Below are 12334 nucleotides of genomic sequence, written 5' to 3' on the forward strand. Positions count from 1 at the left end.
AAATCCAACCAGAAACCTAACACTGCCACTGCACCACTAAGCCATGTCCCTAGGTGTAACAAATCAGCTGGAAATGTTCTTGTAAGACGCCCAAAAGGAACAGAATAATCTTTTATTTTACAAGCATGTGAATTCTCTGACCAGTTTTCTAGAATTTGGAGAGAATTCACTTCTTAAAATGCAGCCAGCCAGGTAAAAAGTTCAAACTAGCCTGATCCAAACCAGTATTTCCAGATGTAATCCACTATTGAGATAAGCAGCCTTGGAGATGTTACTAGTGTCTCTCTTCTGTATACATCTATTTCAAGGCTTAGTTCACCCTTTTAAAGTGTCATATCAGGACCTCAGGAACATTAACCTGAAAAAAAAAAAAAAGCCCAAACCAAAACCCCAGACAACCAGGAAAAGCACAAAGGAGATGGAGCATGCAGCCATGTGAGTGTGGATGTTACTGGGATGGAGAGAGACATGGAAGGATTTACTGAGCCACCACACTGATTTAAAAGGAAGCTCTTCATGCCAGCCCATTGGCATCTCCATCCTTGACCTTTACATGGATGTACCTGCAGTCTTTCCCACCAGATCTGGCGGATGATCTCACGGCGTTCTGGTACAAGTTTATACTGGATAACCTCTTCCAGCTCTGACAGCATCTGGCAGGATACCATAGCCTGAAGGAAAAATTCACATTCCATCCCAATCACTACAGAACAAATCTATAATTAAGGAACAGTGTTTTGGCATCAAAATCTTAAAATACATAGGCTGCCCAACAGATAAAGGACCAACTGCTATATATTGGTACCTAGACGACCTGCTGATTCAAACTCCCTAAATGTCAATTTTTATTTCTTTTGAGGGGGTAGAGCTCACTTCACTTTTAGTTTGTCCCAAAGCTGCTCCTGCAAAGCTGTATGTCTTGTCTGACAAAAGCCATTTAGCTTGTGGGCGTACATAGGTCTTGAGACAAGCACTACTCTGAAGTTTTATGCACATTTTAGAGACGGTCTGAAGCAGCAATGAAGGGAATGAAGTCTGAGAGCTACACTTACCCCGTAGGCTCGACTGTAACTCTCTCCTGCCATGGCAGTCAGCTCAGCATCCAGCAGGTCTCTGGCTTTGTCGATGCACTGAAACAGAACAAAATATTGGGGCAAAGGTAGTGTGTTTCATCTAGAGTCAACTGTTGACACTGCTGTTCAGCTGTTTCATCTCATGGACAAAGCTGGCATTGTTCCAACTCTCGAACAAGAACTAGGAAAGGATCTTATCAACAGAAAGATTTGACAGGAAAACAGTGTCCAGGGCATATATAGGGGGAGTCAAGGTGTCTTGGGGTGACTTTATGATGTGTATCCCATATCACTGCCGTATGCCCAGAAATTAACTTTATGCCTTTCTATGCCTCTAAATTGAGCCTGAGAGGGGGAAGGAAAAACTGAGCAAAACTTTTTCAAAGCAGTTTGCAGCTTGTTCAAGGTCACACAGAGATAGCAACTTTTGCCCAGCTGCGGCAGGCGAGGGAGGAAGCACCCGGCTTGCTGTTTCCCGAGTCAGTTTTTTGGCCAGTGGTTCAGCTTCTTTTTCTCCAAAGAGAGACTGAGAGTTGAATTTTTTTCCCTTCCCTGGAATTTCGGATTTTCTCCCTTTTCCACTGGACTGCTCAATATTAGAACACATCGGGAGGACTTTCCACCAAGCGCAGAGGGCCTGGCCCTGGGCCAAGCCCCAGCTCTGAGGAGACCAAAGGGAGGACTTTAACACTTTCCCAGGTTTTTTTCTCCACAGCGAGAGATTTTATTATTTAGCATTATTATCCTTTTCCTGTGTGTTTGCTAAATAAATAGTTTTTATCTCTTTCACTTTCCTTTGAGGAAAATTTATTTTCCCTGAACCTGGTGGGGGAGGGGTGGTGACCTGCCTTCTCTCAGAGGATATATTTCTAAATTTGGCCAAACTGGAACACAAGGGAGCTTCATTCATCACCTGCACAGTTTGAAGTTTGTCTTCCTACAAAATCAAAGTTTGCAGTATTTCTAATCCTACTGTCATTGTAGAGATCATCATAAACATCATTTGTAGAGGAAAAGTTCACATTTTAGTGCATGAGAGTTGGTTACAAAAAGGAGCCTCAAGAAATGAGCCTCTTGATACCATACAATGAAAGAAAATAGCTTTTGTTGTTTTACATAACCCAACAGGATTTTATGAATTTTACAGGACAGCAAATTCCATGTCTCATCCTCAAACTAAGACAGGCTCTTCAAGCATGAAATAAATCCTGCTCTAGTTCTAGTCATTATATAATCTCTCACCTATAGCTTTTCCTGTTCAAAATGTTAAAGGTTAATCACAAACTCTACTCTTGTGAATGCCTGGTTAATTTTACTGTGCACATCACCCAAAAATTTATGTACGGGTTTTGACAGCACAGATTGAATTACTCCTTTATCTAAGTTGGCAAGCCAGCACAGAATTCTGAGAAATGGGACTTGAGCTTCCTTGGAAAGTAAACAACACGTTTCACATGTACAGAGTCGCTCTGCAAATCTCTGTGACAAACAAGCATTATCAATACAGCTCTGTTTAATAGACTCATTCCTTGTCTTGGTATCTCAACCTAAGATTTAAGATTTATCAATGCTACCAGAAAAATTACAGTTATTGTACATGATACATATGAGCACTTCACCGAAACAGCTGTAAGAGAAAGAAGTGCACAAAAAATCCATTAGGAACCTTACAGGTGTCTCAGGCATTCCTGGCAATTCACAATCAGTGCCTTGTAGAATGGAACCTCTGCTGACATAATCCTTGTGCCCTGCCTGTCTAGAAAAGAGGCACAGAAGTAAAAAAAAACCAAAAAAGACTAAGGCATTCTTATGTTCTACAGCACTGGACCACTACCATCTGTACATACATTCACTGCTATGTTTCTGGAAATACAAGGTAAGATCTATCACCCAGGTCTAATATATCCATGGAAAAAACATTATTGGGCAATTCATAGGTTATAGCCAACCTCTTTAAAGCAGACTGTTTTTCTATTAAACTCTGTAGTCTAGAACATCTTTAACCAGGTTTTGGGATACCAACAAGGAAGATAATTACTTGCTGAGCCAGTGAGAAAAGGTCCTGATGTAGTGCCAGTACAGCCCTGTAGAAAGCACCATCATGGGTATCCCTGGGGATCATGCAGGTATATTCTTCCATGCTGTCCCACTGACCTGCAGAGACACAGATATCTTCAGTAATGCAACGGCCTTCTCTGCAATGTGAGAACAGAACAGAACTATGATGTCGTGCTTAGACATCAGTGCCTAGGCCTGAGTGCTGTCTGGTACTTCTGCATTTAAGTCAGCTCTCCGACAGCTTATCTTTGTCAGGGACACTGTTACATATATAAACATACACATAGCTACAGACAAGAAAAACATATGCATTTTTCTTCTAGACAAATTGTTATCCTTGTGGAAAAGGTTCTTTCATTCTTTGTGATGAAAAAATTAAAATTCTGACACTTCCAGAACATTTGAATTAATTAGTACCATACAAAGAAAAGATGAATTTTTCTCAGCAAAGGCTGGCAGAGAGCAAGTGATTCATAAGCTTCTCTAATAAATATCTCACTATCAACATAAATGGACATTTGGACCACTACAGATTTATTCCACTTAAGATTGTCTACTCAGCAGACACAACCTCTAAAATGCTCAACAGATACTGTTCTTCTTGTAAATAAGAGTCTGCCACAAATCTGAGAAAGTCTTTTTATCTCATTTCCAACCTGAGCTCTGTTCAGTGTAAAGCCAAGCAAAAGGGAGCATTTAAGCAACTGATCACCTGCTCAGATCACTCTGTTACTAGAGACCACACGGGGAGACTTGATGTAAATGCAGATTTTCCAAAGGACTTCAATATGGAACGACACTTACTTCATTTCCCAATGTAAATAATGCGGTTCCTTGATGTTGCTGTTTCCTGTATTCTGTAGTTCTGAAGTAAGTTAAAACTATCTGTACTTGCACTTCATAGGCTGTCACACCCCAGCACAGGAGGATACTTTACCTAGACCCCAAGCAGCAGCAGCAGCCATCCTGGCCATCTTAGCTTGAGTTTCATCATTCACCTGGGTCCACTTTTCACAGCATTGCTGGTGGAGCTGCCCCCTAAGAAGAATCCACAATTTCTGATCAGCAAAAAGCCTCTTCCAATAATTCTGCCTCATTAAACAACCACTTCCGACTGATAAGACAACAACTAGCCCCATTGTTCTTTTTATACTGAGTGGAGAATAGGATTTGACTCCTCTGGCCAACTCATGCTAGTCTGATGATAAATATCCTATCATCAGAAAATAATTTTAAGGCACACTATGTTTTGAAAATACACATCCAAAGAGAAGCTTGCATTTGTTCCTCAGCAGCTCTTAATGCCTACTTTTACAAATTGGACTGATATTGCCAGTCTATAAATACAGGAGAAAAAACACCTAATTCTCAAGAAAACAAACAAACCACCACCAAAAAAAGGATGCTTAAAATTTTTGCAAGTGTCATTAGAAGAAACGTATGATCTAAAACGCTTGGGCATGGCTCCTACTGGCAAAAATTTTGAACTAACTCATCAAGTCTGAAGAGAAAGACTGCAGAATGAATGTTGCTGTAACCTCATATGAGGACTTGTCATGGCAAGATCTCAGAGGGCATCTGAATCTTTCATCTCCAGCAGAGAGGAAGCATCAGGATTTTTTATATTATTTCTTTCAAATCAACTGTGAATGCTCCACTAATCAAACCAATTACCCTCGGTGTTGCAGTTCCAGAATTTCTCAGGCTGGATACTCTGTAGCAGTGAAACAGCTGCCAACTGTGAGGGAGAACAACTTGCCTTCCCTACTGTCACCCTCCCCCCTCCCAAAAAGGAAGATGAGTTAGTCAAACAGAACCAATGGGCTGCCACAGGCAAGACAGTAATTCTGACAGCTTAATGGCCCAGGAGGAAAAAAAACCCAAGGCCAATGAAAAACAAAGCCAAACCTAGCAACAACAGTAAATCAGGACCTCAGAGATGCTGATAAAACACTATGGGTCCTACAGGAATAACTACATGAGGAGACAAATAGCTAAGAATGTTTTGGCTGTACTCTCAAAATATCACAGCAGAGTACTGAAACAATGATGCTGCATAATATAATTCTAGATTATCTGCCTTATCCTGTCAAGCAGATTCCAGCAGCACAACCAGTCAAGTTGAATGCTACTGAAGAGTATCAGCAGCTAAACTAGGGAATCCTCAGCCTCAGGACGGCCTCTCTAGAATCAGCTGCAAGGCAGCAGACAGCACTTTGCAAAAGCACTTCTGAATTGTAAAAACATCTGCACAGAGTTGTAGTCCAGTTCCACAAGAGAACTTGGAGACTCTCATTGCTGTCATTACTACAGACTATCAATAGATCCCTGATATCTCAGTCCAACAGAACAAAATTGTCCTTCTGTTGTTCCATAGATTTGTTGCTGATACATGAATAAGTAGGAGGTTCAGAAAGGACACTTTACACAAATACACATCCTCCAGGAGGGAAAAATTCTTCAAATCCCTGATGAGAACTGCCTACTCGTAGAAATGCTGATTGAGGAATGCTCAGTAAGAGATCTATTTTCTGTACTGGAAAAGCTACACCCTGTATGTCTCGCCCTCGTTCAGAAACAAAAAGGGCAAAAAAATGCTGCCAGAATTCGGTTTCTCAAACAGTCCTGTTTCTAGCAGTAAAATGACTTTAGTGAAGAGGAATCTCCTTACTGTGGTGCCATCCTGTGGGTTCATGTCAGGACCCATCAGGAGAGAGCTTGTGACATACAAAGCTCAGTAGAAAGGTGGAATCTGGACGAACCCACACCTGCCCCTGGGTAGAACTGCATGCCACAGTGAACAGGGTGCCTTCTCCAATTACCTTCTTGGAATTGAATAGCGAGGAAAAACAGAAGCCCCCCGTTAAGTAGCAAGCTGTAAGTCACCAGCAGCTCACCCTCTCACAAACACTGACTTGAATCAGTTATGTGTTGACAACAGACATTTGACACAAAGCTTGAAATACTAAATGTCCACAAAGACGAGGCTTAAGAAATGCTGAAAAAGACTAATAAGGAAAGCCTCATCCTTCTACAAGGCATAGGTCTGACACTGAATAAACACAGAAATCTCTCCTGTTTTAATCAGAGTTTCAAAAGGAGGGTCACAATGAACTCCTTTTATGACTGTTTCTGACAATTTCTGCTCAATTAATGTTTTCTCTATTTACAGTGTCTTTCTCTGTTATAAATGGAGTTGACTTGATTACAAGATTGCAGATTCTCTTCCAGAGAGACCTTAATTCACAAGATGGCCAGTCCCAAAAGGCTTAGAGATGTTATTACCAATTCTGACTTCAATGAACAAAGTGAGATGCTGCACAAATACTCAAACTATTAAGTACACGGGAGTAAATAGGAATTCAGGCAAAAAAATTGCACCTGAATGGTAACATCCAGAGAACAGATAAACACCATCTCCCTCAGTCTTCAGGCATTCCCTGCTTACCATTCACCAAGTGCTTCCAAGCAACGCATCCGTCCCAGCATCAGCTCAGGATCATCTTTGTTTGTGTCCATCTTCTTGTCATAGGCCACCAGAGCATCTTCCCATTCATGAAGCTTTTCATACCAGGTAGCTTGAATTTCCTAAGGGAAGGGAAAAAAAAGTAAAAATAAACAGCAGGATTAACACTGATCATTCTGTATTAATTACCACAGCTTTTCCTAAAAAATTCTGTGTCTGTGCTGGTCACTTCATCCTTCTTTCATTCTAAATATCATCATGGACTTCTGTGATACAGAGAAGAGCCTTGAGCTAGTGTGAAAACTGGAATCCTGGCATTGCTCCACCTGCCCAGAAATGAACTCAGGTTTACCAGAGGGATTAATCCAACATCACCCCCTTACTCAGTGCCACTGAAATGCCAGCTCAGCAGCTGGTGCTTTTCTTTTTGGAGAGGTGGGGTGAGTGGAATAGGAAAAAGGGTAAATCAATAACATATTCCACTCCCCATTGTTGCACATGCCTGCATTCAAACATGAAAAACAGCCCTGTTTTGTAAAGCTCTTAAGTGCAGCTGTTTGAAAAATCATGCCTTTAAACTAACTGTAAAAAAAAGCCCAAACTTCCCATCTGGCTACTGCTAGGCAATTACTTAATACAGCAGGTAGTATGAAGTTGGGGTCACACCCTTCACAAGGGAAGGCTATGGTTTGTAACAAAGCCACTAAAAGTTAGCAAAGCAGTGATCCTTGTCAGCTAAACACTTTTCTTCAGTCTTTATAGATTTTGTTTCTCATTTTCAAGCAATAAAATGCCTTAATATATTTCCACACTTTTCTCTGCCAGTGTTTTTCTGCTCAGTCCGTGGAAGCTCATGTCTTGACATAGACTGCAGAGCAGATTCTTTTCCCAGATCTGTGGGCAGGGTCACTATAAACCATGCTTTGCATGGTTGCCAGGTCTTCCACTTAGCCCTTTAACTTCTCAGCTAAGTCATATTTCAATTAAGTCCCTGAAAGTAGAGCTCACAGCTCCTCTTAGTTGTCTTTTTATTGCATATTCTGGCAAACTCTGTGCTTTGAACTACATTTACTGCTAGAACTATATTGCTGCTAAAGAGTGAAGTCAGAATTAGGTAATGCAGAACTTTGCTCAATCCACCCAAGGAATTATAAGAAGCTGCAAATATGTTCTGAAGTCCGTACTTCTCCCAGAAAGGACTTATATTCCAGTCTAGGTTAAAACCACACATAATACTACACCAGAGGACTTCCACCATTTTGTGCTTATACCTAGTCCCCCCTTTCTAGTGGCTACTACTTAAAGAAGCTGGTCTACTGTGCTTCCAGGGCTGCCTTCCTTTTCCTAATCATCCTAAAATGCTACAACAATTACCACTGCAAAATCATCTTTTTACCAGTAGAACTGTCAGGAGAGCACAGGTGGTTTGGTCCTTGAACACAAATTAAATGACTTATAAAATGAGAAGAAAGAAAAAAAAGGTACATTATTCTGAGAAAGACACAGAACAAATACATAATGGGGTTATTTGATTTCAGTGAGCAGTCTAAATTGTAAGGGACTGGTTAACTTGCTGTTCTAAATATTACCTGTGAACACTTTTGAGAGAGACTAGAGGCATGACTTCTATTAAAATCCTTACCTGGAAGGTGTTGATGCAGTTTCTCAAATCTTTCAAGCTTAGAACAGGAACTTACTCCCTCCCTTCCCAGCTTATCCTAAATAAAAGGACTTCCAGTGTCAGGTTGCCAGTTGCTCACAGCTGCATTTAGTATCAACAGCAGCTGCAAAATTCTCCTCCAAGTCAGGTTCTTGCAGCTCTCCCTGTACCCAGCATTTGCTGCAAAGCACCCACTGAACATCCCTGTAGGCAGCAATGCCCTTCACTATGAACAATGAAATATTATAAGCAGGGATAGAACCTCCATGTGATTGATTGAGAAAACACACCACCACCCACCAAAAAACTAACTACAGAAACCATAAAAACATAAGACATGAAGAAGCAAATTATCCAGCAGGACTCACCAGCTCCCCAAAGTGCTTCATGGCATATTCTAGCACCCCAGCAGCTGCTTCTGGCTGTTGGAGTTTATTGTTTATGCTGGAAAGGCAGGAAAAGAAATATGATTTAACACAGTTGGCATATTAGGGGTTGGTAGAAACTTCTACTTGATAATACCAAGCTCTATCATTTAGAAGTACCAATGGAACACTCTCCTTTTTGTTTAAGACTTCCACATGAACAATTAAACTACATAAGGCACAGAAAGACTATATTTTCAAAACAACAGGTGCACATGTTCTCTGCACATAATCTGTTACACAAAACAGAGATGGTATATGATTATCAATTCTAAGTAACAGCCTGCATAGTGAGAAGAATTGTTGCCAATAATTTTAAAGGCATGATTTTTCAAACAGCTGCACTTAAGAGCTTTACAGTACTAACTTTTTTCCTTCCCTTTCTCTTAAACAGATCACCATCTCCTTTAAAAATCAGAGTAGAGATTTTAATGATGCAGGAAACAGTCTGTATCATTAAAACAGTTGACAATTATCACCAGGAAATTACATAAAAAGTGTGCAATCCTAATTTCAGTTTCACATTTAATACAAAGCCTCTGCATTGGTAGTAACCAGCATTGGTGCTTTTCTTTTGCTGGTTTTCAAGAACATGCCAGAAACTGGTGCCATCACAACCAATCCTCAGTCTGTACCAGGGAGGCACTTGCTTTGCAAGGCCAGTTGAATTTTATGAAGCACAAGCAAACAGGCTACTCTTGAACCTGATTCTCTAGTTCATGATGTACAGCTATTCCCTTAAATAAATAATTTCTATTTCACATTGGTTTTCTTATCTTTCTATCAGAAACGGGGTACTCAGTGAGCAGCACTTCTCCTAAACCCCAATTTAATGAGGAAATTAACTTTTTATTAAGCTTCTGGTGTTTTATAAAGCTCGTTTATGAACAGCCTCTGGTTCATTGCCCTCCTCTTTCCCTATTGACACTGGAGAACCAGAAGTGCAAAATGTTCAAGGCAACATCACAACACCTGAGCACCAACAACACATCCTATAGCCCAATATTAACATTAGTTAATGTTTGGAATGGAAACAGCGTAATTAACAAAACAAAACATGGCAACAGAGAGCAATGCAAAGAGACTTTCTTTCTGCAAAGAGTCTTTGAATAGGACTATACACACAGGCAGCTCTCAGAAATGCTCTTTCTTGCCTGCCATCATCAGAATGGCTACATGATTTCCCCCTTATAAGAGAGCAGGGGGTCAGTAAGAGACAAGCAAATCTGAATTATTAAAAGGAGTAATATACAGACAATAAAAGGGAAATTTTTCAAATGAATGCTACGTTTCTTCTGTCTCTGGAAGCCTCCTTTCCTGACAAGTAAAGAATCAAGCTCCTAGACATACTCTGGATACCTGTGAAGATCAAGTAAAATACTCTTGGAAATACGACTTTAGATTGGTTGAGCTAAAATCAGATTTAGCCAGACTAAAAATACACCATAATCACAGTTCAAGATGACTGGCACCCAACAATGGGAAGCACTTGAAACAGACCCATGCCATTTTTTTAACAAGATAGTCAAAGATTTCACTAACTCCAGCTAGCTTCCCAAAGGGAAAGCTTGGCAGCAGCCTCATAAAAGCGATAAATGGCTGTCACGTTTCATGCCCTGATGATTTTGAGAGCCATTGGCAGACACATCACTTCCAGCATGTCAGACAGTTAATTTCTTCCAAGTTATCTTTCTTGACAACACTTGACAAAGTTGGCCATTATCTTTTATTATCCGACAATGAACACTGCTCTTCTACCGCCCTGGTGCACTCAACTACTCATTTTGTTTCTTACTTTCTTGGCTGTCCAAAGTAGAATTAAGTGTCTCAAATCTGTTAATGGTTAGGTTTAAGCAAAGAGAAGGAAAAGATGGGGAGGAAAAGGAGAAAGACTTTGATTTACAAGAATACACAGCAGTAGTTGTTAATCATAAATTACTTTCTTGTAACAAATGATCTAGAACAGAGTGAGCAGTGACAGGTGATTTTGTGGACTAGGATAAGCCTCTTACTGGGATATCTCCTGGCAGCTGCTTCTCCCCGTGCTTAGGACCATTTCTGCGAAAGCAGTAAATGTGGCTCCCCGCTCCCAGCCCATTTTGTGTACACACTCTTTTAACCTGGTACACTCAAAACACACATTTAGAAAATACAACATTCTGTGCTTTCCTTCCCTTTCACCTTCCTTCCATGAAGGCACTGCCCCTCTCCCTGCAGACCCGAGGAGTCTATGCTCAGACAGAATCTTCCTAAATGTCATAACACTCTTAAAAGCACTACAGAGCTGTTTTCTAGCCACTGTGCTGGAGACTGAACAGAAAGAAAAACACTGCAGAAAAGCATCCAGGCACTCAGAAAAGGCCCTGGCTAATATTCCAGCCAGGCAGAGTTGCTAGGGACTTTTAGCCACAGTGTTGCTGCTGGAAATCAGGGCAGTTTACCGGATTAGGATCAAGGGGATGGATTTCTCCTTGTATCTGGAAAAAAAAAATTACAAAATCTCTCCGTATTAAAAGAGAAGGTAGAAAAACATCTTTCAAGACAGAAACAATGCTGTTGGCTAACTTGTCAGACAGTAATTTAAAGTCTTTGTTTACTGGCAGATGTCCTTGCAATTATTCCTAGTTCAGAATAATGTTAAGTTTAATATTAAAGGAAAAGATCTTGTTCTCCATGCCCACTGAGGGAAGAACATATTCATCAGTTCATTTTTGTTAAAAAGCTAGAAAAACCCCACCACTATCTCCTACTTGAAGGCTTGGCAGGAGGGCATAAAAGAACATTTTTAGGGCATTTAGAACATTTTAGAATTTTTAGGTGTGCGTTTGGTAGGTCACAGGTTACATCTCATCTCTCAGGAAAGGCCCAAGTATTCAGCTCTGCTGCCAGCTATGGGCTGGCAGAGCCTTCTAGTACTAATGCTCAAGGAAAGTATTTCAAAAGTATGTATTTTCAATGCTAACATACTTACCTAAAGTATTTGGAAGCTATTTCAAGACAGAGCTGTCCCATGCTTGCAAGTGGGGCACCACAGAAATAACAAGATTTCCTGAGTCATATCAACTAGACTTTTATATACTTAAAACTAATGCACTATTTTCAGTGCTTAATACCCACCATTTTGTTTCACATTTTTTTCAACAAACATCGTGATTAGAAAAAACAACAAAACAACAGAAGATCCTTATACTTTCCGTCTAAATGAGCAAAAAACAGTTGCAAAACTAATTCTTGTCAGTAAAGTTTGTATGAGTTCAGCCCACTTGGGCTCACTGCATAATTAGATTATGCAGAACAATATAATTTAAATCTGCCCCCGTTTATTAAAAAATATCTGTACTGTAGCCAGAATAATGTCCAACCCTGACCTATTTGGAGCACTTTATCATGATGAGTGGGATATTAAAATGTAAACAAGCCTCCTGATAAAAAACATTTTCCAATTTATGTCACTCTATCCCCACAAGAAGTGACTCCCTAATATAAAAATCTTGGTCAAAAATCTTACATCTTCAAATTTTATTAGTAGTGAAAGGCTACATAAACCTACTTTTTGATTATTAAGGTATCAACACTGTAGGTCTTACATGTACACTGAGTTAGAATCACAAAAAATAACAATATTTAAGAGAAATATACTCCTACTGCTTGT

At 40.1% G+C, this 12334-nt stretch overlaps 1 protein-coding gene across 2 annotated transcripts in view; it reads right to left on the reverse strand.

The window, feature by feature from the left end:
* Positions 1 to 12334, reverse strand: part of MTOR (mechanistic target of rapamycin kinase) — a 64585-nt gene that overhangs the window by 20847 nt on the left and 31404 nt on the right. For both annotated transcript variants that reach the window (XM_010405753.3, XM_019289722.3), the window contains 6 exons: positions 8626 to 8701; positions 6580 to 6719; positions 4069 to 4169; positions 3112 to 3227; positions 1053 to 1130; positions 564 to 671 (listed from right to left, as the gene is read on the reverse strand). In XM_010405753.3, coding sequence (XP_010404055.1) covers positions 564 to 671; positions 1053 to 1130; positions 3112 to 3227; positions 4069 to 4169; positions 6580 to 6719; positions 8626 to 8701 — 619 coding nt within the window. The remainder of the gene's footprint in view (positions 1 to 563; positions 672 to 1052; positions 1131 to 3111; positions 3228 to 4068; positions 4170 to 6579; positions 6720 to 8625; positions 8702 to 12334) is intronic.

This window comes from Corvus cornix, chromosome 21 (genome assembly GCF_000738735.6).
Source record: "Corvus cornix cornix isolate S_Up_H32 chromosome 21, ASM73873v5, whole genome shotgun sequence".
NCBI classification, from domain to species: Eukaryota; Metazoa; Chordata; class Aves; order Passeriformes; family Corvidae; genus Corvus; species Corvus cornix.